We start from the raw sequence: 23,389 nt of genomic DNA, 5'->3' as shown, positions 1-23,389 counted from the left end.
AAAAGCAAAAACATCTTACCATATTCTCATCAACTCTGTATCCTCTGTCCAGGTTGCCTGGATCCTTGATTGATGGGAGTGTTTCTTCTTTGTGGCCGGATGGACACACAGAGGCTGGCTGGACGACGCTGCAGACACGCCATTGAAGAAATTTGACAACATCCAGTCCAACTGTCAATACCACCTTTCCTGTCCAACCTTTGACCAATAGGAGCCGGCCACGGCGGTGGCCCCGCCCACAGGACGGTGCATGCATCTGACGCCCACATGGGGGCACTGTTTAGTCCTTTTTCATGGAACCATCTTTTTTGCCCGTTAAAGATGTCCAGGAGGTGTTGTAAGTACTGATTTATGACTTCATAAATATACTGTATATTGAAAAATGGAAAAAAAACCAGAAGCTACAATCAAGTTTGAAAAACATTTATGTAAGTGAAATGGAATGGGGGTGGGGAGTCATTACAAAGAAAATTCACAAAAAACGACTATTGTTCCGAACTCTTAGTTTAGATGGGCGTAATCTAAATCCTCCATCTTGTATACTTTGTAGATTTTGGATACAAATTATTTAGAGAATTAAGAGAACATGTCAACTAATTAGAAAAAATGTCATAAATCTGAAGAGTACAGATGTACTTCATATCAAGAAGCACCAAAGTGTAGTGTTTAGGCTTTTAAAGAAGTCTTTTTTTTCTTCTTATGGTCTGTTGGAAGGGATGAGAGTTTCAGGGTTTTAGTATTCTGTTAATGGTGTTTTTTAATTTTTTTTTTTTTTTTTTTTTTTTTTTTTTTTTTAATTATCTTTGACTGGGGTTACATCAGAAAGTATTTTGTGTTAAGCGAATTGATTTTTAAAATAATTTTAACACTTTTTTTAAGTTAACCTTAATATACCTGTAAAGTTGGAGAAATATATATTTAAAAGAGATCAAGTGAAATAAGGTTCACCTCCAGGGTGTGGGATTTTTCATGTAACTCTGTTTAGTGTGTGTGTGTGTGTGTGTGTGTGTGTGTGTGTGTGTGTGTGTTTGCATGTGTGTGTGTTTATATGGACTCGTTATTAAACACATCACACTACTATATTATTCTAAGTAGATGGCTCAGCCTCTAGTTTGCTTCATATCAGTGTGTGGTTGAGAGCCCAAATGAACAGACCAAGTTCTATCAGAATAGCATTAAACACTAGTACACAGAGAGGCTTTTTCATTTTAGTTCTTTGCAGTCATTAAGATATGTCAGATTCTCATACACTCCCATGCACACTTACACCACACACAAGCCTCTCAAAATCCATTCCCAAAACCCATTACCCAGAATTCATAGAAGTTGGTCTTCAGATGTCTCCCATCTTGAGAAAGAAATTTTAGTTAGATGGCACAAATGCAAAGCCAGATTATGTAGCCTCTCTGGTGGTCAATATGAACCAAATACCCAAAAGGCACCTTGAAGATACCCTTAGTGATGGTGTATTGGGACATAGGTTTGGTTTTACTAAACCAAGGTTGAAGCACTGGCCGAGGACATGAATCATTTTTCTCAAACAAGATCACACACACAGCCTTCTCATATTTAGGACACTTGTGTGCAAGCACACGTAAATAACATTTTTGGAAATTTTTGCTGTTTTTAAGGTGGATTGTCTGAAACATCCTGTCCTGAATATGTTGTACTTGTGGTTCACACTGGTGATGGGTCTGTAAATCTGTGCACTCACTCGTTAAATCCATGATTAACATGGAGCATTGGGGGAAATCTCCTCACTTTATGTATGTTTACCTTATAAGATCACTCATGATTTACACACCTTTATATAAACTTGAGTCAAAAATAAGTTTCTCAAGAAATTATATTACTCAAATACAGGGTTTAAAGCACTGGTTATTATTAAGCTTATGGGTATTACAGCACAAGTAGCCAGTTCTGATTTTGCTATTTTATAGAAATCTATTCCTCACATATCCACTTCATACACAAGATTTGCGTAGGATATTGTAAAATGGAAATGTACTGTGTTCAGAAAAAACGATAAACAAAAAATCCAGTCAACCCCTTCTGTTGAAGATGTCTTTCTTGTGAAAGAAGAGTTTGGTCTGCGTATATACATGTAGTCTTCATGCGTCCATCGTGAAATGTAGGGCTTTCATACATATCAGCACTATAACTGCACATGTGTGGCTGAGCATCACCTTAAACACAAAGCCCTTTTACTGATGCCGTCAGACTCTGTGATGCTGTTTCATTTTTTTAGTTAAATTTTCCTTTTTGTGCTTTGCAAAACTGCTGCCTTGACTGGCCAGGTCCCATTTACTTATTAATCATTATTATGAATTTTAAATCCATCCAAGAGGTTTTTTTTTCAGTATAAGCTTGGTCCCTTCAGTTTCTACAGAGCAGAAGTGAACAGGGCTGAATAAAGGAGTGCAAATTAACTGATAGGCTAGCATCCACCCTCCCCGCAAAAGCAAGGAATAAAACAGGTCAGGACATTGACCTACCTGTCCATGAGGAAAATCCAAATATGCAGCTTAAACAATGAATATGCATGTGTACTGTTCTTGGTAAATCTTTTTCCACTGTCTGTGTTTACTTGATTAGAATGGAAAAATCTGTTATAGTTGCATCTCTGACATAAAAAAAACCACTCCATTGGGGATTATAAATAGGTTATGTACCACATCTAAAAAGAAAAATGGAAAAAAAATTAAAAACTGAAACAAAAATCTCAGCTTGGTATGCTCCCCTCATTCTAAGTAAATCTATTGCATTGTAATGGTATACTATTGGGCTACGTATATACTTGGACTTAAAACATGGATGCTGGATTTTGCATGATCATACATTTAATAAAACCATGAATTGACAACTATCAAGTGTTTGTCTGAATGCTAGTAGGCCTTCGTCATAGCTTTTGTAATTACTGAAACTTGATCTTGGAAGTATTTAATAAAGAGACCATTTCAGCACATGCTGCCGAGTATGCTCCATTGCTTTAATGAACATGTCTATGAAAGTCCAAGGACCAAAATACTCACTCCTACAAAACTCAGTCAGTCAGATTTAGCTCTCTCGCTCTCTCACACTCACTCGCTCACTTTTCTTCCACTTATCGGCAAACAAAGTTCTGTCTATAGCGGTTCCCAGTGGAGAAGCGCAGTCTTATTTATGGGCTGTACTTGCTGCTGGTGACCACCTGGGCCCCAGAGCTCTGAAATGGAGGGTGAGGCTCTTCTTTTGGTGTGGTGATTAATCAAACTTTCATGCTTCTCCTCCATTCTATCTCTCATCTGATAAACCAGGTTGCAGCAAGAGAGAGAACACGTCCTGCTTCCTCTTGCTTGCTTCACCCCACACATAATGAAAATGAGGTAACTCAAACGTCTGTCAGTCATCTTTTGCCTTTATTTGCAGATGTGAGTGTTGCTTGCTTCCAGGTTGATCAAATAAGACAACAGATCACACTACTGTTGATAGTTTTACAAACAACTTTTAACATATATGCACACACTACAAACACCCCCCACACACACACACACACTACTGCACACAAGCTGCCTGCCTTACCTGCAGTGTATTATTTAGGGCACAATGTGTGTGGGGGCATGGCATGGCTACCACACCCTTCCCACAGGCGCTTCCACTGTGGGACTGGGTAGTGCTGCTGCCTTTGATGGATAGCTCTGGCAGACGTGCTAGCCGCATTCACTGGCATATCCACATTTCTAGTATCATTTTCCTGGAGCCAAAATTAGTTTTAGAATAAACATTTCAAATTAAATTATATAAAGAAGCAACGTTCTCTCAGCAAGCCAAAACTGGCTGCAAGGTGCATTGTCCCTGTTACTTCTTACATGGTATGAGAAGCTGACTTGATCAAAACTGCATTTATCATTTGAAAAATCCATTTTAGTAGTCAGCAAACTCCTGCAGTCTTAGGAGGCAGGTGTTCAAATGCATCTCTGATCGGCTGAATTAAAAAATCTCTTCAAAGACCAACCACAGAATTTCCCAATAGCTAGTGAATTCATTCAAATCAACAAAATCTTTCTATCCTTTCACAAAACTTGTGTATATGCCTCATTTACCAAAGACTCCCTCTGTAGTTGAGATACTGCCAGCCCATAGGCATTCAGAAAATTGTGAAACACCATTTCCCACAATGCAAATAATGAGCTCCCATGTCTGTTACCCACAGTGCAACTAATGCGCTCCAACTTGCTTATCTTGGCCATTAAATAAAAAAGTGTACACTCCTCTTAAATTCATGTTCGAGATCTACTTGCACCGTGATTCCATTCTCCCACATATGTGGGTTTGAACTTCTGCAGACCCCTCGGATGGCCGGTCCTCTTGGCCAGGCCTCTGCGGTGTGTGGAGAATGAAGGAGCCATCTGTGCTCTCTCCTCTGGGGACACAGGGGCCCTGTTTCCTCCGGTACACAGAAGGACCCTAGCTGTGGTTCCATTCTGATGGGAGTTGTTGAATGTCAGCTCCAGCTGGAGTGGTGCAGCTCATCCCTGAGCCAGCTAGGCAGAGGCTGACCCAAACGTTTAAGCAGCCGGAGGAGCTCCACATTCTGCTCCCGGAAATGCTCAGACAGGAAGACCCGCGTCTGGAAAATGGGACACACACACACACACACACACACAGATATATTTTAATGCTTTTGCATTGAAACCAATGTATGCGCATTAATATGACAAGAGGTTCAAAGGTAGGTTTTATGAATGCCCCCATTAGCATAAAGCAGTACCGTACAATAAATAAAACCAAAACTAAATGTCATTTTACAAGTTTCTGCCATACTCCTTGAGTGTGACTAACAGGCTACTGTTCTATTTCTGCTTCCACTGGGTTTAAATATGAAACTGTACAATGCATCACACACCGCTGCATAACAATATCATTCATATCACAGCTAAGTGTTTTTGCAGAGTCATTAATCCAGTTGAAAATGGAATTGCAACATTTATAAGGGAGGGGGTTTTAACATTTCCATGTGACAGAATCCTTGTCACATTGGTTCTTGAAAGTTCATAAAGAGTCAATAAAAGTGATAGATGAAGGTTAATAAAAGAGTCATATTTGAAGTTAATGCATACTTCCAGACGCCACAGTGTTGACTGGGATGTAATGTAGTTGAAGGTTACCTCTCGGCTCATGTCTGGGTACTTCCTGCCTTTGCTCTTACCCAGGCAGCGTGTGCGACCCACATCCAGCCTCTGACACCAGAAGCCTTTACTCTCCTCAAACCTACACCAATAAAAACCCTGTTTCGGTTATAACTGCTTCCTAAAGAAAATCGTTACCACATGAGGTCTCTAAAAGATGTGAGAAAACTGTTGAATTACTCGACTACCCTGTGACATACAGTAATGGATGTTCTTACATCAGTGCTTGAGTGTAGTTGAAGAAAGGTGTGACTCCCAGAAATTTCTGCACACTATCCATCACTTGGGCTGGGCTAGAACGAAGCTGTAGTCCGTCGACAATCAGAAGCTAAGATCAACAAACGATCAGTGTTGGTTTCAGTGGCAGATTTGTGAAAGAATGAATATAAAGTCAGTAAGCCTTTAATGCAGATATCTGGCCTGGCAGCCAGCTGTGTAGCAGTATAATGGGCAGAGGTAGGAGAGCATGTTGAGACGGATCTAGTTGGCAGAGTTCCATGTTTTTATGCTCCAAGTACCTGACTTAAGTACCTAGTGGTGGAATCAGTGTTTGTTTTTGGTGTGGGTGTGTTATTGTTACTGTTACTGTACCTGGCTGGGCTGGTAATAGTGGAGCCAGCGCTCTAAATGGCTGCTGTAGTAGCCGGGCTGCAGGCAGCGGCGGTGCAGCGTGAGCAGGCCTGCTGGTGCCGATGGCCCTGCAGAGATCACCTGCTGGAATGTGTAGTTCAGAGCTACAGGATCCTGATGGGCCCGCTGATGCTGGAGATGCAGGGAAACGCAGAGAAAAACATAGTGGATGTGTGTATTTGTGGAACCACGAGACTACAGAGAGTCACGGACTACGATATGGCAATAGAAAGAGAGGATTTTTTATTAAAAAAAAAAACAAAAACACTTCTCTACAGCTGCTCTAAACACCTACACACACACAGACCTGGTACCAAGAATAGGCCCGGTCAGCAGGGTTGATGAGGATGGTTAGGATTTTGGCTCTTGGCAGCAGTGCAGCAGCTCTCTTTGGGACAATCTCAGTGTCAAAGTAATTAGCGCTCTTCTCAAACAGGAAGTCTGTGCTGACGTTGGAGGGCACAGGGAAGAAGTCCATGTACCTGATGGTAAAAAGAGCACAAGCTCAAACTCTTCCACCGTCCAATGGAGGAATTAGGAGCACCTACAAAGTCTATATAAAATGCACATTTGGGTCATTCCATGCCAGCTCACCTAGACCTCCCAGTCATATGGAATTTCTTGAAATATGTATTGTAAATATTTCATTCTGAATGTTTTACAATAATCAAGTGAATAAATAGTAATTAATTAATCAACAATAAATAACACTTTCTCATAAAGTTACAAGGAAATTGAAATAGTCCTTCTTGAGAAAATATACATACACTTTAAAGTATTGTAAAGTGGGGGCTTCAGCACCAAAGCTATATTTAGCAAGAACTGTGACACTTTATCAGAATCAAATAACTTCCAGATATCGCTATACTAGTAATAGTACACAAAAACAAAATTTGTTTTCATGAAAGTGGAAACAAGTGAAGATATTAATTTTTAGCAACAAGTATTTATAGTAATACATACTATATATTATACTTGGGGTTTCTTTCTTGGATGTTCAGTACCTAGTGCAGTGAAAATAGGCTAATACGGCTTAGAATACACATACAGAGAATTGCAAAAGTAAAGAAATTTAGCTCAGATTGTCAAGCTTCAAAAAATCTTAACTAAAAAAGGTATCTAGAATAGAGCTATAGGATTTTGCAAAGTCTCAAGGCTTTTAATAGAAGTTTTTTTAAAAGAACATCCATGACTTTAACTTGGGAGGTCAGGGGGGGTTGGCATGGAATGCCGCATTTGGCAAAAAACTGTCATTACACCTAACAAGTTACAAATTCAGATTGTTCCAATGAGTGTGTCCTTCAGTTCACCTGCTGTGGGTGGCGGGGGACTAAGAAAGCGTGTGTATGTATCCATTGTTACCAGTCAATGCCGCGCAAGTAGTTGGGTCCGCTGAAGAACTGCACCTCCTCAAAGGTGACAGGGCTGGAGGAGCTGGCTGTGATGGCAGGGTGGAGGGAGAGGAATGTGTGTAGTGCCGTTGACCCTGCAGGAGGTGCAGTTCAGCAGTCAGGAGTGACGCATGCACATCACGTACCTCACTGTGCAACCCCAGACATTTTTTAGCTATTATATGGGCAGTTAGTTACATTGCTAGATTTGCATGTAGAGAATGATGTAAAGCATAAATAAACATGAATAAAAAACAAACAATTAATACAATGTACAATTGCAAGATTTATACATGTTTTCCAAGGAAAAGTATAGGTAAATGTTTTGTCAATATCCATATCAGTTAAATTCAAAAGGAGAAAATTTCAACAAAATGTAGTGGCACTTTTCTTTAAGCAAATAAATACGTTGTACCCTTGTACAAAGTTTTAAACATGGTTTTCTTCAGTTTTACACAGTGTATGCATATGAACATATTTCAGTAATGGATTCTCAAAACAGCTACCAAGAATACAGAAATACAACATACACATTGGTGTGATGTTTACCTGTCTTCTGAGGGCCAATAACCAGAAACTTGGGCAGTCTATCACAAGTCTTCTCTTTAGACCAGATGTCTTTATGCCTCTTATCGTGACAAGGATTCTGCTGAGCAGAAAAATCACATTAGTCTAACCATAGCTAAAAGGATCACTACAAAATGTCACTGCTTAAGCAAAGTGGAACAGACAAAAATAGGAAGGTTAGGTTTTCAGCCAAGCAGCCTAGTTAATCATAGAATTCTGGGGTGTAATAGCTCAAACCTGCCACAGGGGGTCTCTCTCATCAGGGAAGATGTGGAAGTATTTCTCAGCCAGGCGGACTGGAGGCAGTGTCTGCAAACGCAGGTGAGTCCAACACTGCACAAACTTCACCAAAGATTCGAATGTGTACAGGCCCAAGCGGTCATTGCCATAGTTGGACAGATGGGTCATGAAAATGCTGACCTGAGATTGGGAGGGGGAGCAGAGTACAGCATATGAGGTTACAGGATGACCATCAGAGGACGTGTGTGTGTGTGTGTGTGTGTGTGTGTGTGTTTGACTAACAGGATTGAGCAGCACAGTAAGGAACAACTCTCCACCGCGGATGCTCTTGTCCAGTTCCTGAGGGCCTCCTGGGTAATCTTTATAGAAGATGGTATGTGTAAAGAGCCCACATGTCTGCCGTGGGAGTACCTGACAAAAGCATAACGACATTGGTGTATTTTAGTTAATATAATTATAATAATAACAATAGATAATGTTAGTTATTAATACATTATTATTATTATTATTATTATTAACAATAAAGAAGAAACCCGTTCAATTGATATATGCAATAAACAAATACTATGTAGAGAAAGATGTGTAAAACATCTATTAGGGGAAAAAAACAAAAAACAGCAATGAATCTGAACATACAGACGTACTGATTCATTTAGCGGTTAGTGTATGGGTGCACGTGCTCCTACGTGTATCTCACTGTGGATGAACCCCCTGCGGAAGCGGGCAGGTCTCAAGTGGGGGTACTCCTCTGTGCTGGTCACTGTAATGCCCCACACACTCTTCCAGGCCTGGTACAGCTGCTTGTGCACTGGGTAAACTCCTGAGTGGTGGGGAGCCACTGCGTAGCCCATGTCTGTAGGGATGCCGTGCTCCTACAGCCAAGGAGGCCAATCCAGGACAAGATAGCAGGCCATGATTTACAGGGTGAGGGCTTCTGGCCATTCTCACAGATTATGAACACATTTAAACTTTTTATAGCTGTACAATATGGGCAAAATGACTGTATGGTTATTGCATTACAACATATTCCCTGTGGCATATAACACTGGTGAATCCTTGATGTGACATGGTTAATTATTTTGACCAAAATTAATTATGTTTGCTGGACAATTAAAAGGCTGTGATTCATCAAAATGCCTACAAACGACTAATGTGGAATGCATGAGACAGGTCAGAATGTTTGCAGCATGGGGTTTGTTAAAGGGTTAATTTACATACTGCAGCTTGGTGTAATATCAATATAGCAAAGGCCAGTACTGCGACTGGGGGGAGGGTAGAGAGGGGGGGGGGGGGGGGGCGTCGGTTACTGACCTGGGCAAACTGCTTGTTGAGTCTCATCTGCTCTGCGAGCACACTGACGTTATGGAAGAGGTGGGGCTGCATGTGGCTCCACATGTGAGGAAACCACCAGAACTCCTGCCTGTGTGTAAGCAACATGTCATCTCCTTCATCCTCCTCATCAGTGCCTGCTCGATGCATCAACACAATGTAGCCGCAAGACAGAGTAAGCCACAATCACAAGAATTAATGTGAAAGATCTTGAGCGAAATAGAACATGCCCATTCCACATTAATATGGCTACAATTCTCCACACTATGTACCTGTGTGGAAGAACTTTCCAGAGAAGCCAAGGTTGAAGGTGAAGTTGGGGACCAGAGAGCGAAGCTTGGTCTGAGTGTAAAGCAAAGCCTAGACAAAACAAGCACATTATCTTAGAGCACAGTCTAGAAAACACAATCAAGTTATGTCACAGAGCACAGTCTAGAAAACACAATCAAGTTATGTCACAGAGCACAGTCTAGAAAACACAATCAAGTTATGTCACAGAGCACAGTCTAGAAAACACAATCAAGTTATGTCACAGAGCACAGTCTAGAAAAAACAACCACATTATCTCAGTAATCCCACACAGAGACAAACTGACAGCTACACATGGAGTAGGGGTGGGGGTTGCTGTTGTGGAATCTGTTGTAAAGTTCCTCCTAGGGTGTAGGCTGCATGACGACCAGGGCAGACATGAAAGACAAAATACAATAACATCAAGACGGGAGTGGAAAAGAAATTTTAAAAAGATAAAATTGGAAGATAACAAGAAAGGAAAAGCAGATCTGGGGACTGAGAAAGAATGAAAAGGGAAGAGGAGCAAACACCACAGGCGCATCAGACTCAGCAGCACCCCTAGTGGTGTGTAGCAGGCTGAGCCACCACTCAAACCTAACGGGCGTATATTAAAAGGAAGCCAGACTCATTAGTCTTACACAAGCCTCCAGTGAGAGCGATAGCTCTCTCCCCCTGCAGCCATAATCATCACCCACTCAAAAGAACAGCAGAGGAAACCAATCCCCCTGATCCATATTAACCACGCTCATTCATTAGCCCCATTACAGTTATGGTGGAGCAGCCAATGAGCTGCTCCATAAGAAATTTTAAAATATGCAATGTGGGAACAGGTTCATTACAGATGAGGCATTTAGTCGAAATATTCAGTTGTTCTTTTTTAAATAAGGACATGCAAGTTATTCATATTTTCCATCAATTACACTACAGGGAATTCCTTGTATAATAACAGAAACTATGCTCCAGGTTAGGGTTCTGCATGTTAAAAATACCATGACTTGGATGTCTCACCTCCACATCAGCCACCTTCATGCGAGTTCCTTCCTTTCCAACAAAGATGTCATCCACATCCACTAGCAGAAATCTATCCAGTGATAGGCTGAGCCGCCTGCCTGTCAAATACCCCACTGCATCCACTAACAGTAGCTTGTGCAGCCAGAAGGACAGACTTCCACCGAAGAGCACGCGTTGGATCCCATCGTGAAGCCCGAGGTCTTGCATTACAGTAGCCATCAGCGTCCTCTGCAAGAAGGAATGTGCTGGTGGGTCGGTAGGCCTGGTGTTGGCCAGCAGCACAGGCTCATAAGTGCTATGGTTGGACAGGAATATGGTCCAGTTGTCTGCCGGCAGCGGGCCTGGCTCCAGTTCGCTGGGCCGGGTGACATAGAGGAGCGAGGCGGCCGGGTTGATGTGGTAATCCCACAGTGGTAGGTTGGAGCGCAGGAAGAGGGGGAAGCCCCGCAGCTGGGCACTGGACAGCGAGTTCCCATTCGCCCTGTAGAAGCCGATGATGCCCACGCCGTAGTCCTGGCAGTACTTGTCCAGCAGCTGTCGGTTCCAGGAGTCCAAGTTGACGTATTTGAGCAGGTTTTCATAGATGATCAGTGCATACCGCCCTCGGCCCCGCCACGCCAGCGAGGGCAGGTCACCTTTCCCGGGAGCAACTTCTGTGCGGTAGCGGAATCGGCTAGACTCCAGGATGGCCACAACTTCCTGGCCCAGCTGCGAGTAGATGCTCTCCACGAAGACCAGCACGACGGGCTCGGTTCGTGCCGCCTCCACCGCCCTCGCCACAGCCCGCCGCTGGCTCTCCTGGGAGGGCAGTAAGAGCGGAGACAGCTGGGTGCCGGCGACCGGGGCCGCAGCCACACAGTCCCCCAGAGGCAGTGGGGGCGCCTCCTTGATTTTGGGACCCCCACTGACGTGGTAGGCCAGGTAGGCCATGGAGAGCAGGCAGAAGAGGATGAGCACCAGGACCAGGCGGTGGAGGCCCTGCTGCCTCACGGACCGAGCCAGCCTCCGCATGCCAGTCATGTGGCAATGGAGAGATGGCAACCGGACGTTCGGGGAGAGACCAGGGGCCAGGGGAAGAGGGCACAGAGCGAGGGAGGTGCTGGGAGGAGGGGAAAACCAGGGCTGAATGTGACCTAACACACGACAATTCAGCCTAGGTGACCATGGCCCACATAGCCTGCCACAGGCTTGCCACTCCTCTCCTTCACCTGGCACACGGAACAGCTGGAGGATGGTGCAGCTTCAGACGATGAGAGAGGAGACCAGGGCTCTGGGCTTCTTTCTCAGCTGAGCTCCTCTGTTGGGTCATTCATCCCTTTGAGCCATGCTAGACACTGCAAAGAGCTGGCCAGAGATAAAGGTGGGAAGGGAAAGATGGAAAGGGGAATCACGTGGAGGTATGAGAAAAATATGATTACACATTAAGAAAGATTATTACAGAGCTTATTCAGAGAACTTTAGCAAACTAATATTGCTCAAGCCTAAAATAGGACATAGAACAAACAAGGAATTTAAATACGCACATGCACAGGTAATGACCACATTTTTGACCATTTGTTTATTTTCCTATGCTTCAGGTTTCAATGAATCCAGCCCAAGTCAGTGGGGCACTAGACCATGGCAGCAAGGCTGACAACACAACTCTGATGCCCATAAAAACCTGCTGACTCATCTGCTCAACCTACTGACCACACCACACTGCTTCAGCACCTTCAGAGATCGGGGCCCTCACTGAACACCTCGCCTGGTCTGAACAACCTAAATACTCAGAATATTTATTTATTACATTGGTATTCAAATCTGAATTCAATTTTCAATTTTTAACAAAAATAAGATAGCCAAACCTACCATTTATTGTTAATATGTGGAAAATGTAAAATGTAAAAAAAATGTACTGTGTACTGTAATACACAGTAAAATGAGCATGGGCTATCTGTGGATTTTTCTATTGGACTTCTATATCACACACACACACACACACACACACACACACACACACACACACACACACACACACACACACACACACACACACAGAGAGCACACTATAACAACTAGATCTTCTGCTCACTATCCTCTCCTGAATTGCCATAGTTGGTGCTTTAACCCACACCATCCCCTAATCATCATCCTACATATAGACTGTCACGTGTTTTTGGGAAAATGTGTATATGCATTGGGAGTCTATAGCATTGGAAAATCTATAGCATTTTAAGCAAATGTGTGTAACCAAGAGTAGCAAGAGTAGCTTTGGGTTGTTTACCATTTACTAAAGTCATACTAAAGTCAAACTAAAAGACTATCACTGTGCTTCATTGATACCATAGAAATAATATAAAGATATAGTAAATATGCACACTGTTACCTTTCAATACTGTGGAGAAATCAGATTTCCAGAGAGGAGTTACTATACTCACAGAAGCTCAGATGTTGAAAGCAATTCCAGATGGAAGTTAAGAAATTACAAAGTTTAGCCAGGAGTCACATCAATGTTTTATGAAGTAACAGATTAAAAACTTTTCTCTGTGAACCTGGAGCAGGGCGCACGAGCAGGCATAAAAGTTTGGAGACACATACACGGGTTCAGAAATATTTCTGAATGATCCTCATAGTGACTGTAGCAGGGCCTGCTGCCCATAGAGAAGATGCAGTGCTGTTAGTGATCACAAGGTGGCACAAGGGTCCCATCGTGCACTCAGTGGTAATGCATGGTACAACACAAGCAGCTCAGCCTCTCAGAGGGCTAACAGGCACCTAGCAGCATACCCTGAAAAACACCATCCTAAAATTATAAAGCAAGGCATGGCTGAACTCGAATGTCTCCAGTGATTCCAGCTCATCGTTACGCTTGGCTCCAGTGTAAGGTGCCATTATCTCCTGTCTGTCTGACAACCCTGTCCAACTGGGTTCCATTCTCCCAGGCTAAGGCAGACCCAGCTCTGTTACTGGCCTAGGGGCCAGCGCTCTGTATGAACACTGGAAACCATCTGCACTGTGGAATGTCTCCACTTCAGAAAGAGAGAGACAGACAGACAGAGGAGGGTGTCAGATGCCCTCTAGCTGAAACTTCATCTGCAGGTAATGTGAGGACAACAAATCCAGAAGGGATCATGAAGCCAGGAACTCTGGTTCACAGACGTTGGAGTAAGTAGGACAAGTTCCTTGACACACAACCATTCAGTAAACTCCAGGCATGCCACCAACTTCACACAGCTCTACACATCACTACTTTTTTCACACTACTCTACACATCACTACTGCACCCCTGTTTGTTTCCTCAGTTTGGACAGAGCACTCTCAAACCATTTCATTACGAGTTATACTGCGTATGACTATGTATGTGACAAATAAACCAAACTTGAAACTTGAAACTTTCTATACGCAGCTTACTTATACAAGCATGAAGTATGGACTTGTAACCTAACTGTTCTATATCTTTCCTGACAAGAACAAACAAATGAACAAAAAAAAAGCATTTGGAACTTGGTCAAAGCTAATTTGGACATGTTTGAATCCTGACACAGCCATTCCAGTGAACGTAACCTAACATTAAGCCTTGAGCCTTCGTCAGCTCATTAACCTTTAGACAGCTTCTTCACAGGTCTGTCGAATATTTGGACACTGGCCACATGTGTTTACCTTACGCAAACAGCAGCTGCTCTGGGACTGATAAAAGTGCCTCGTGAAAGCCAGAGGGACATGAGCCGAGGCTGGGGCAGAAAGAAGAGGCTAGAGTGGAGGAAGGAGACCGGTGGAAGCTGTCACCCTCTGAGGAGAGAGCTTTATTCCAGCTCTCTCTCTTCAGTGAAGTAAAACTCAAATAATCTCTCTCATTAGCCTAGGATAAATATTTAACAGTGGGGGATCTGAGATTAACAGCAGTTCTTTCACTCACAGATCCAGCTCCCATTTCTTCCCGAATATACAAAGCAGCAGCAAGAGTGAGCCAAGGGGATGAGAGTAGAGGAAGAGTGTGAAAGGGAGTATTTAGTGTTAGAAAAAGGAACTACACAACTGCCTGATGAAAAAAAAACATTTATGTGTGGTGGAACGTATGTGTTGGAGTGAATGAGAGTGAACGGTTAAGGCAGCAAAAGACATAGAGATTGGGAGAGGCAGAGAGTGTGCTTTTACTGCAGCTCCTGGTAGGGAGTATGGGGGTGTCACTCCCTTCCCATGCAGCCTGAGTCCCCATAATCTCACTCGGTGTGTCAAAACATTTCCACTTCCCCAGAGAGGACACACTCCTAGCGTCTGTGAGATGAAAGGTTCTCCTCATTTAAGCCAAGATCATGCAGCAGCCAGCCAGCCAAGCGTCAACACCCACACACACACACACACACAAACAATGACTAAGGGCCTTGCAAATCAATAAGTTGAAACTCATGAAGGGAGAAGAGAGAGCAGAAGATAAAGAGAGAAGGAAAAGAGGGATAGGTAGTGCAAGGGGGAAAGAGTGATAGGAATGAAGGAAACTAATGAAAGCAGCATGTATGTGCAGGCCTATCAAAGCTGGTTTCTACATGTTTTATTCACAAACCTGGACACCTTTTACATCAGGCTTGAATGTGCTGTAGAGCCCTTAAGGCTTTATCTGTCTTAAATAGGGAACACGTCAAGCCAAGACTTTTATCACTTTAACACACTGCCTCATTCACACATTCATAACAGACATGCTACATTCTTACTGTGCCAAAGAAAATAAGACTTTTAGATATGTCTAAAAAGTTATATTTACATGTAATCCATATTACACAATGAGTAAAAGCAAGGTGGAGACGCATGAGTGAGCATGAGCCAGTTTGTGTGAGGTGGTGCTGCAACTGAAGGAGGGCAGACTCGCAGAGGTCCTTGCTGCCATTCCACCACATCTGTAGTGGGACTTGAGGCCAAGGTCACAGAATGTATTAGTGTGAGCATTTGATGGCATTACACAGCCTAAAAGAGGCCTCTTCATCCCCTCATCTCCAAAACCAATACAGCTATAAATCAGGGCAACATGGCCAGCAAAGAGATGCACTGAACTCCTGTCAGCTCCACTTTGGAATATACAGTGTCTCACAGATACAAAAACACAAGCTATTATTAGTGCCATCAGGTCCCATTCCCACACTGAATAACTGACAGTCTGTCCCTCTCTTTCTCTATCTCTTACTCTCTCACTCACACACCACCCACACACACCTTTATTGCAGAGATTCAAGCACAGCAGGTCTTTACTGAATGCAGTGAAACCAAATCAAACCCACTGGTTTCAGAAATAAAATCAATTTTAATTAAGTTGCTCTTGTTTTAGGCTTGCACGTTTACTCCTTTTAGGAGAGGCATATCACCATGGAGATGTACTGACTGTTCCTCTCCTCCTCTGCTCCCTTCATCTCAGGCGTCTTCTTTCTGGGTTTATGCGGGGATGAAGGGATAAGATGTGAATTGTACCCCTGCTGCTTGGCCTACTCTGTGGTTCTCATGGTGAGCCATGGAGCAGAAAGCTCTGCTCCGCGGGGCCTGAGCTGTGACGCTTGATTAGCGTGGCCTGCGGCTCCAGTGCCCCTCCCAACAGGCCCTTCGCAGTCAGGGGGCCCAACCATATACTGCCTGTCAATCAGCTGCCCTTTCTAAGTCATTCATGTGTTTATCATGACTCAGACTAGGAGGGCTGTTGGAGAATGAGGCAGCCAGTGTGAGATGGAGAGACAGAAATGAATGTATGGAGGCATGAGAGAAAAAGAGGCACTGTTGGGATCAGTGAAATGAATGGCACAAGTACACTTCACAGAAAAGGAAAAAAAACTACACTGCTACACTGAGAGCTCTGTTCACACATCTATGCCTTGGGCTTAACAATGCAAGTAAAGCAGCTCCATGATGGCATTCTTCTTCATCTAATGCTAATGTTTAACTAAAGTACATTATAAAACATATTTTGGATCTGGTGGTTTTTAAATTGGATTTTATTCAGAAAGTGAGAATAAAATGGGATGTGGTTGACAAGTGCGTGTATTTGCGTTTCTGATCTCTCTCTCACGCACACACAGACAGTCTCCAAGCGGGAGCTCTTGAGGTACTGGAAGTTCGCAGCATACTAATCTGCAACCTGTGAGGAGGTTTGAAAAATAATTCACCTGCATACCTTCAAATTCATTGTAAACATTAATAGCCATTGCTTAATCCACATCCACAGATTTTCAATTATGTTCCTCAACTGAACATAAATAAATAAGTAAGCTCCCTATCAAGTAGTTCACAAATGTAAGTTGGTTTCCACAGCAATATACTCTAGTTTCTCATACTGGGAAGAAATGGAGGCAAATATTCTGGCACATTCAAAGTGCAAGGTGGAAATGAAAGAATCCAGACTGGAAATCTTCTTAGGAAATGCATATAAACCTGAAGACAAAAGACAAAGACACTGTCAGCGCCTCAGTTTCAGAAGTTAAAAACAAGGCTTCTAACATTCTCCCAGTTCAGGTTAGCACATATATACAGATACCACGAGCAACAAGTCTACTTCACACCAGGCTTGTGTGTGTGTTGTTCCTTTGGGCTTTATATAGCAGTACTTAACGGCTTGATAATACTTTGGTGAGTTTTAAATCACTTCCTTTTAATAGCAACCATTTAACTGCCTCAAACGTCAACTGTTACAATTGGCGATGCCATTAATAGGGTAGAGTACAGCAGTAAAACACTGGCTGTGGAGAAGGCTTCAGCCTCACTCACACACGTGTGTGCACTAGGAGTAACACGTCAGGGAGGCCAAACGACACTCTTACATTCCATTCACATTCAAATTCCGTCTGCGAGTAAACTTGCAGAAAACAGTGCGCCTTTTCATGAGACACAGGAAACAAGGGTTAAAAGAGGAGACGATAGTGGGAAACGCAGACCTAAAACAGCATGACACCCACTGCTTATACAAATGGACCTTTAATGGCTGCATTTTCAAAGCTACATCTGAAAGCACCATTCATGTGTTCACACCAGCGCATGGAGGATCGATGCCACAGTTGCGGAAAGTTCACTTTGAGGCGGTTTGATTACACCAGAAGATCATTTGGCCATAAGCTATTTTCCCCCCCTCTCCATCCAGATGCCAAGCCCTCCCCTCCATTGAGGGAAATTGATTTCCTTTGAAGACAAAGCTGCAGAGGAAGGGCCAGACCGCAGCCGCCCGGAATGCTAAAGAGCAGTGGTGGATGGCCTGGACCAGGCCTGCGAACTGAGCGCAACAGCATCAGTGCAACTGGCACCTCAGGCCATTTAACACAACTAGAAGATTCAAAAATACACTTTTGCTAAATGAAATGTTTTTGTTGGTTTTTTTTTTACAAAAACACCATTATTTTATATTTATTATATAGACTGTTAATTATAGTTATTCCCACATTCACTCAGCTCATATAAAAGTGTGACACTAAGTGCCACATAGTGAGAGTAACCATAGAAGGAAAATGAATGGTAGCTGTGACGCACAGTACAATATAACAAGACATCTCAGACACAGTCTAGTTACTGTATAATGAGATACCTCAGACACAGTCTACTTAGAGTAATGAGACATCTCGGATACAGTCTACGTACCGTATAATAAGACATTTCAAACACAGTCTATTTACTGTATAATGAGATATCTCAGATACAGTGCACTTATTTTATGAGCCATCTCAGATGCAATCTTTTTACTGTATAACAAGACACTATTTACTGTATAATGAGACTTCTCAGATACTGTCTACTTACTGTATAACAAGATATCTCAGATACAGTCTATGTACTTTGCATATACAATCATATACAATCTATATTGTATAACAAGACATCTCAGAAGAGGTTTATTTACTGTATAATGAGACAGCTCAGATAAAATCTAACTACTATAACAAGACATCTCAGATACAGTCAACTTAGTTGTATATCAGTTCAACAATCTGACACATAGTGCATGTTTGATCACTTAAGCAGACAACAATGGGCAGAGTATTTAGAAACCACTGGTTACAAAATGGTAAACAAGATAATGGCATTAGACTAATTAGAAAATTAGAACAAGGTACTCTATTGTCCCTCAAGTAGCAACTATGCTTAATCTGCATATGTAAATGTATAGTGTGTGTGTTTGTATGTTATGGTCTCCTGTCTGCAAACCAAGTTTCCCAAATAGCACAATAAACATGGAAGTTGAAAGTTGAAGCTGAGTTAAACGGGTCATATAAATTATAACACTAAATATTGTTAGAAATTAGAACATACTCTTAGATCATTAGGTGTGGATTCCAAAATTGCTGGCAAACAAAAATCACTCCCAAAAGTTACTGCAGAATGACCTCCCCATGCACTCTCTCCATTTCCAGCAGTATGCCATAGGGAGCTGGTCAATATCATAAACTGCACAGATTTGACATTTATGACGATATTTTTGACTGCTTGCCTCTATCTCTACAGCTACTTTTAAAGACTTGTTTCAGACTAGCCACTGATGAAGTGACCCTGAATTTGATGGAAGCTCATAAGATAGAAGAAAGGACATAAAAGAAGCTCTCCATCAGCACAGCAGACAAGCCGTAATTGCCCCTCAGTGAAAAGATGGCTGGATAGTGAACTGATGCTGAAGGCCCCTGCTATAGCAAGGCTTACTGGCAGCCACTGTCAATTAAAAGGCCTGTAGTCAGTACAAAATGCCATCATACTGCTCACAGAGACGGGAAAGAGCAGGAACAATACATCCTTAAACCATTTCACATCAAGCTACATGACATGAGTAGAGGTTGATGGTCAAATCCAAGAAACTTCAAATTTAGTTGGTATTTTATTCTAAAACCTTTAGTTTGTGAGGTGGCTTTTGCCCGGGACGAGGGGAGAGAGACAACATCCACAACAGTTTGATCATAGCTTTAAACTTTGCTGCTCTTTGACCACAAACAATATGCCAGCTTGGCTACAGGCAAGGTTTGTCCTTCTCCTAGCTTTTAGTGTTCTCCTGGTGTGTTTGGCACAAACAATCCATTGACACCACAGGTCATCATTATCTCTGGACTGTCTGAAGCAGAACATTTTACATTAACATTTACGGCATTTAGCAGATGCTCTTATCCAGAGCAACTTATAAAAGTGCTTTATCGTTTACTCATAGAATACATCTTAGTACAGTACAGTAGGTTAGAATCAAAGATGAACTAGATGAACTAGAATACTGTAGAATACAGGGATGAATGCTGATATCTAGAAGTACAAAATACATAAGGTCTATCTTAAACAATGATAAGTGCTATAAACAATAAGTGCTAGATTTTGTTAAACAACATAAACAATACCCTACAATAAGTGCTAAATTAGTCAGTCAACAAGGGAGCAGTGTCAGTTGTCCTTTAAATATTCTGCAAATAAATGGGTCTTCAGTTTGCGCTTGAAGACCGCAAGGGACTCTGCTGTCCGGACAGCAAGTGGGAGTTCATTCCAACATCTTGGAGCTAGGACAGAAAATAGTCTCGATGCTTGTCGTCCATGAGACCTGAAGCAAGGTATTTCAAGCCGAGTCGTACTTGAGGTTCAAAGTACTCGAGGTATGGATCAGGCTTTGACCATTGACCTCATGTATGAAGCGGCTGGTATGAAGGGGCTTCCAGAAAGATCACCTTTCAATACTTTTTCAACATTCAAAACTTCAACTGATCACTCAGAAGTGCATCACACCTACGTCACTTGTGCATCCACTCAGAGCAAGGGAGGAGGTGAGAAAACACCTGCCTTTGCTTCACATTGTTTACAGAACCTAAAAAATAAACCTGACAATATATGACACACTAAATGAAGCAAAGTAATTAACATATGATGATGTGCTGCTTCGGGTTAAAGTTGCCTTAACCTCTAAATCACCCAGAAACTGAACTGGAGTGTTGTACCATAACCTAGTGCTGAACTGGCATCTTTCTGAATGACACAGCTCTGAACCACCAGGATGAGAACACAAGAATAGCCTTTGATTTTCACCCAACTCTGCTGACAAATGTCAGCCTCCACACCTCTGCATGTCTGCTGCAGCGCTGCAGATCTCGGAGAACAAGACGACAAAAGGACTGGACTTAGCCTCTGGCAAGGAGAGAAGAACAAAGGCGAGACCCTTTCCCACCTGTCAGCTCAGATCTGGGCAGTGGATCGGGTTTAGCCTTGCCCCACAGGGCTCTCAAAGGCAGCGGACAGCGGCTGGTTCATAATCTCTGCAGCAGGATCAGATCAATGACAAAAGAGTCACGCTTTTCTGTAACTGCAGCCAGATGAGTGAAGTCTGCTCTCTGTGGACTGCAGTGTGTTTGTACATGCAGGTGAAAGGCCTGATGTGCTGCAGCCTAAAGAATTTGAGTTACTGAACCTGTAACTACACAAGAAATACACAAGAGAGATTAACTGAGGAAATGAATCCACATACAGTTTATCATACCAAAATGTGCAAGTGGAAGGCTATTGCTTATGGCACAATTAGGTTTATGATGTAAAATCATCATTGCTGCTTACCCTCTAAACCCAATGTTTCCTGTGTTCTGAATCCAGTCTCTTGGTTTTGGCTAAATCTCCTAAGGCTCCATAAGCTTTCAAAATGTCTGCTCACAAACACTTTCCACCGTTCTCTTTTTGTGTGTGTGTGTCTGGTTTGGCATTTCTTGTTTGCAGAGTATTTGTCAACACTGCATATTGCAGTTTGTAAAAGGCCAAACAAACCTGCCCTCCCATCCTGTGCTCCCACCCTCAGCACACAGGAGGAGATGGCCCTCCCCCGTCCCTCAGAGTCCAGGGAGTGTCCCACCACCCCATTCTCCCTCCTGTCCTACCACTACTGCAAGAGCCTTATATGTTCATTCATGGAGATTATAGTCTGCAGCCCAATGCTGGGCTCTGCATTTATAGTCTTTGTTTTCAAACATTAAAGATACCCGAGTCTGGCAAGCCACTGGCTAGCAATAGCTAGCATCCAGAAACTTGGTTCAGAGGGACAGACAAATTAAGTGATGGACACACATACAGAGAGACACACAAAATCAGCCTGACTCATTTGTAAAGCATTAGTGCACTGTATTCATATTTTTTAGAAATATTTGTTAACAATGTGATATGTGATAGCAACTCCATGATGTGAACAACATCAGAATGGATGCTGAATCAATAAATCAATACAGCAAAATTATGGGAATGAAAAATTAAGCCATCAGAGTCGAATGCATATGTACTTGTGTTTGTCACTATGCCTGAAATTTTCTGCACTTTTGGAAATAATCTTTAGCTGAGAAAATTCACACCAGCAGCATGTGAACATCTGTCACTGTGTGAAAACATGTAAATAAATTAACTTTCGTAAACATTTCCTTACTTTTCATTACTTTTGCTCATTTTTCCCTCCACCTTTTCTTCCAAGAAGCCTGCCCTGAGACACCCTTTCGGCTCAAATTCACCGCACCTGATCACTCTGACTGCAGTGCAGGCCGAAGCATACCCAAGCTATCAGGCCACAGTAGTACTGTGCCTCCAGTGAAAAGGAATGTTGAAATATTCATGTCTGGGCAATAGTTTTAAAGAAACAGCAAGTTCAGCAAGTTCTTCTCATGGATGAAAGAACATTAGAGGTCGACCAGAGAAAGACAGAATGGGTTTGACTTTGAGTCTAAGAAAATATCCATTACAGGATCATGATCAGTATTTCCATTTCCATATGAACAGTGACAATTTCCCCTTAAACTGAATATGTGAACCTGAATAAATTGATCTACAGGCTGAGGAAAACCTTGCAATGAATTGTGGAGTGACGTTTCATTGTGGCTTGTTTGCAAACCATGACAGTGATGCCACAAAATGGAGTTCTTTCAAATGTAGTGCCAGTGAGGACAGACAAGCAAGAAGGGTTGTGCCACCACATATTTTTTATCAGTGGGCTTTTTAAGCAACAAAGAGGCCCTGAGATTATGAGCCCTGGACACAGGTAGGTTAGCAAATACACCAACACAGACATCCTTAAATTGTCAAGAGAAGCTGAACTCAGTGATCTAACTGCACTGATGGCAGCAGAACAGAATACATATTGCTAGTTTAAATGTTGTCTTATTACAGATTTCAACTGAAAAGAAATTATAGGAGTGGTTTTGAACTTTTCAGGCCAAGGAACTGTTGAGCTTTATGACAAAGTGAATTAAGCAGGATATGACTCAAACCTGAAGGAGATGAAGCAGTGTATGGACCAAGATAACTGTGAAACAATATCAGGAGGGAGAAAATAATTCCATTTGTTGACTTCACCCTATAAGAGAGCCAAGGACTGTACACAACACACAGGGAAGAACAAGATCACACAGTCTTAGTGTTCCTAGCCCCGGACTGAATGAATATTTACTAGTGGAGACTAGATAAGAACAACATTGCTCTGATTAAATGTGGAGCAATAGACAAAGCTGCAAGTTTGAGCAATGTCACTGTGCACTTATACATTGTCAATGCTCGTTACATGTACTGTGCACTTTAACATCTGTGATGCCATTACATCACTACTACAATTGCACACCTGACCTGGCTACCTCAACATACTATTCACTCCTACTTTATTCACAAAGTCTACATATTTATTGGTACCATAGTCTGCACATTAAGCTCGCCTCTGCACACACTCAGACGTATCAGCCACTCTCCTACGGTCTTCATGTGACTGTAGTTTTATCTTACTGTCTTATCACCTGCTCATTAAACTGCATGAGAGCATAGTCCAACTGTGTTTCCTTACACTGT

The 23,389-nt window shown here is 42.5% G+C and overlaps 2 protein-coding genes across 14 annotated transcripts in view; one reads left to right on the top strand and one right to left on the bottom strand.

Moving 5' to 3' along the window:
- The window catches only part of camk2g1 (calcium/calmodulin-dependent protein kinase (CaM kinase) II gamma 1), a 53,109-nt gene extending 50,243 nt beyond the window's left edge, over positions 1-2,866 (top strand). For all 10 annotated transcript variants that reach the window (XM_035533382.2, XM_035533380.2, XM_035533379.2 and 7 more), the window contains one exon: positions 53-2,866. The gene's annotated coding sequence lies outside the window, so the exon portion shown is untranslated. The remainder of the gene's footprint in view (positions 1-52) is intronic.
- Positions 2,867-3,379: 513 nt separating this feature from the next.
- Positions 3,380-23,389, bottom strand: part of ndst2b (N-deacetylase/N-sulfotransferase (heparan glucosaminyl) 2b) — a 44,467-nt gene continuing 24,457 nt past the window's right edge. For 3 of the 4 annotated variants that reach the window (XM_081697458.1, XM_035533373.2, XM_027010424.3), the window contains 13 exons: positions 10,625-11,971; positions 9,598-9,685; positions 9,308-9,462; positions 8,683-8,868; positions 8,279-8,407; positions 7,994-8,176; positions 7,739-7,835; positions 7,161-7,284; positions 6,106-6,280; positions 5,760-5,930; positions 5,387-5,496; positions 5,148-5,250; positions 3,380-4,609 (listed from right to left, as the gene is read on the bottom strand). In XM_081697458.1, the coding sequence (XP_081553584.1) occupies positions 4,484-4,609; positions 5,148-5,250; positions 5,387-5,496; positions 5,760-5,930; positions 6,106-6,280; positions 7,161-7,284; positions 7,739-7,835; positions 7,994-8,176; positions 8,279-8,407; positions 8,683-8,868; positions 9,308-9,462; positions 9,598-9,685; positions 10,625-11,647 (2,670 nt within the window). In that variant the 5' untranslated portion in view covers positions 11,648-11,971 and the 3' untranslated portion in view covers positions 3,380-4,483. The remainder of the gene's footprint in view (positions 4,610-5,147; positions 5,251-5,386; positions 5,497-5,759; positions 5,931-6,105; positions 6,281-7,160; positions 7,285-7,738; positions 7,836-7,993; positions 8,177-8,278; positions 8,408-8,682; positions 8,869-9,307; positions 9,463-9,597; positions 9,686-10,624; positions 11,972-23,389) is intronic. The other variant, XM_081697459.1, reaches the window with a different exon arrangement.

This window comes from Electrophorus electricus, chromosome 15, assembly GCF_041902795.1.
Source record: "Electrophorus electricus isolate QZ-2024a chromosome 15, ASM4190279v1, whole genome shotgun sequence".
Taxonomy (NCBI): Eukaryota; Metazoa; Chordata; class Actinopteri; order Gymnotiformes; family Gymnotidae; genus Electrophorus; species Electrophorus electricus.
The sequence above is the reverse complement of the archived record's forward strand: the minus strand, read 5'-3'. Positions and strand labels throughout refer to the sequence as shown.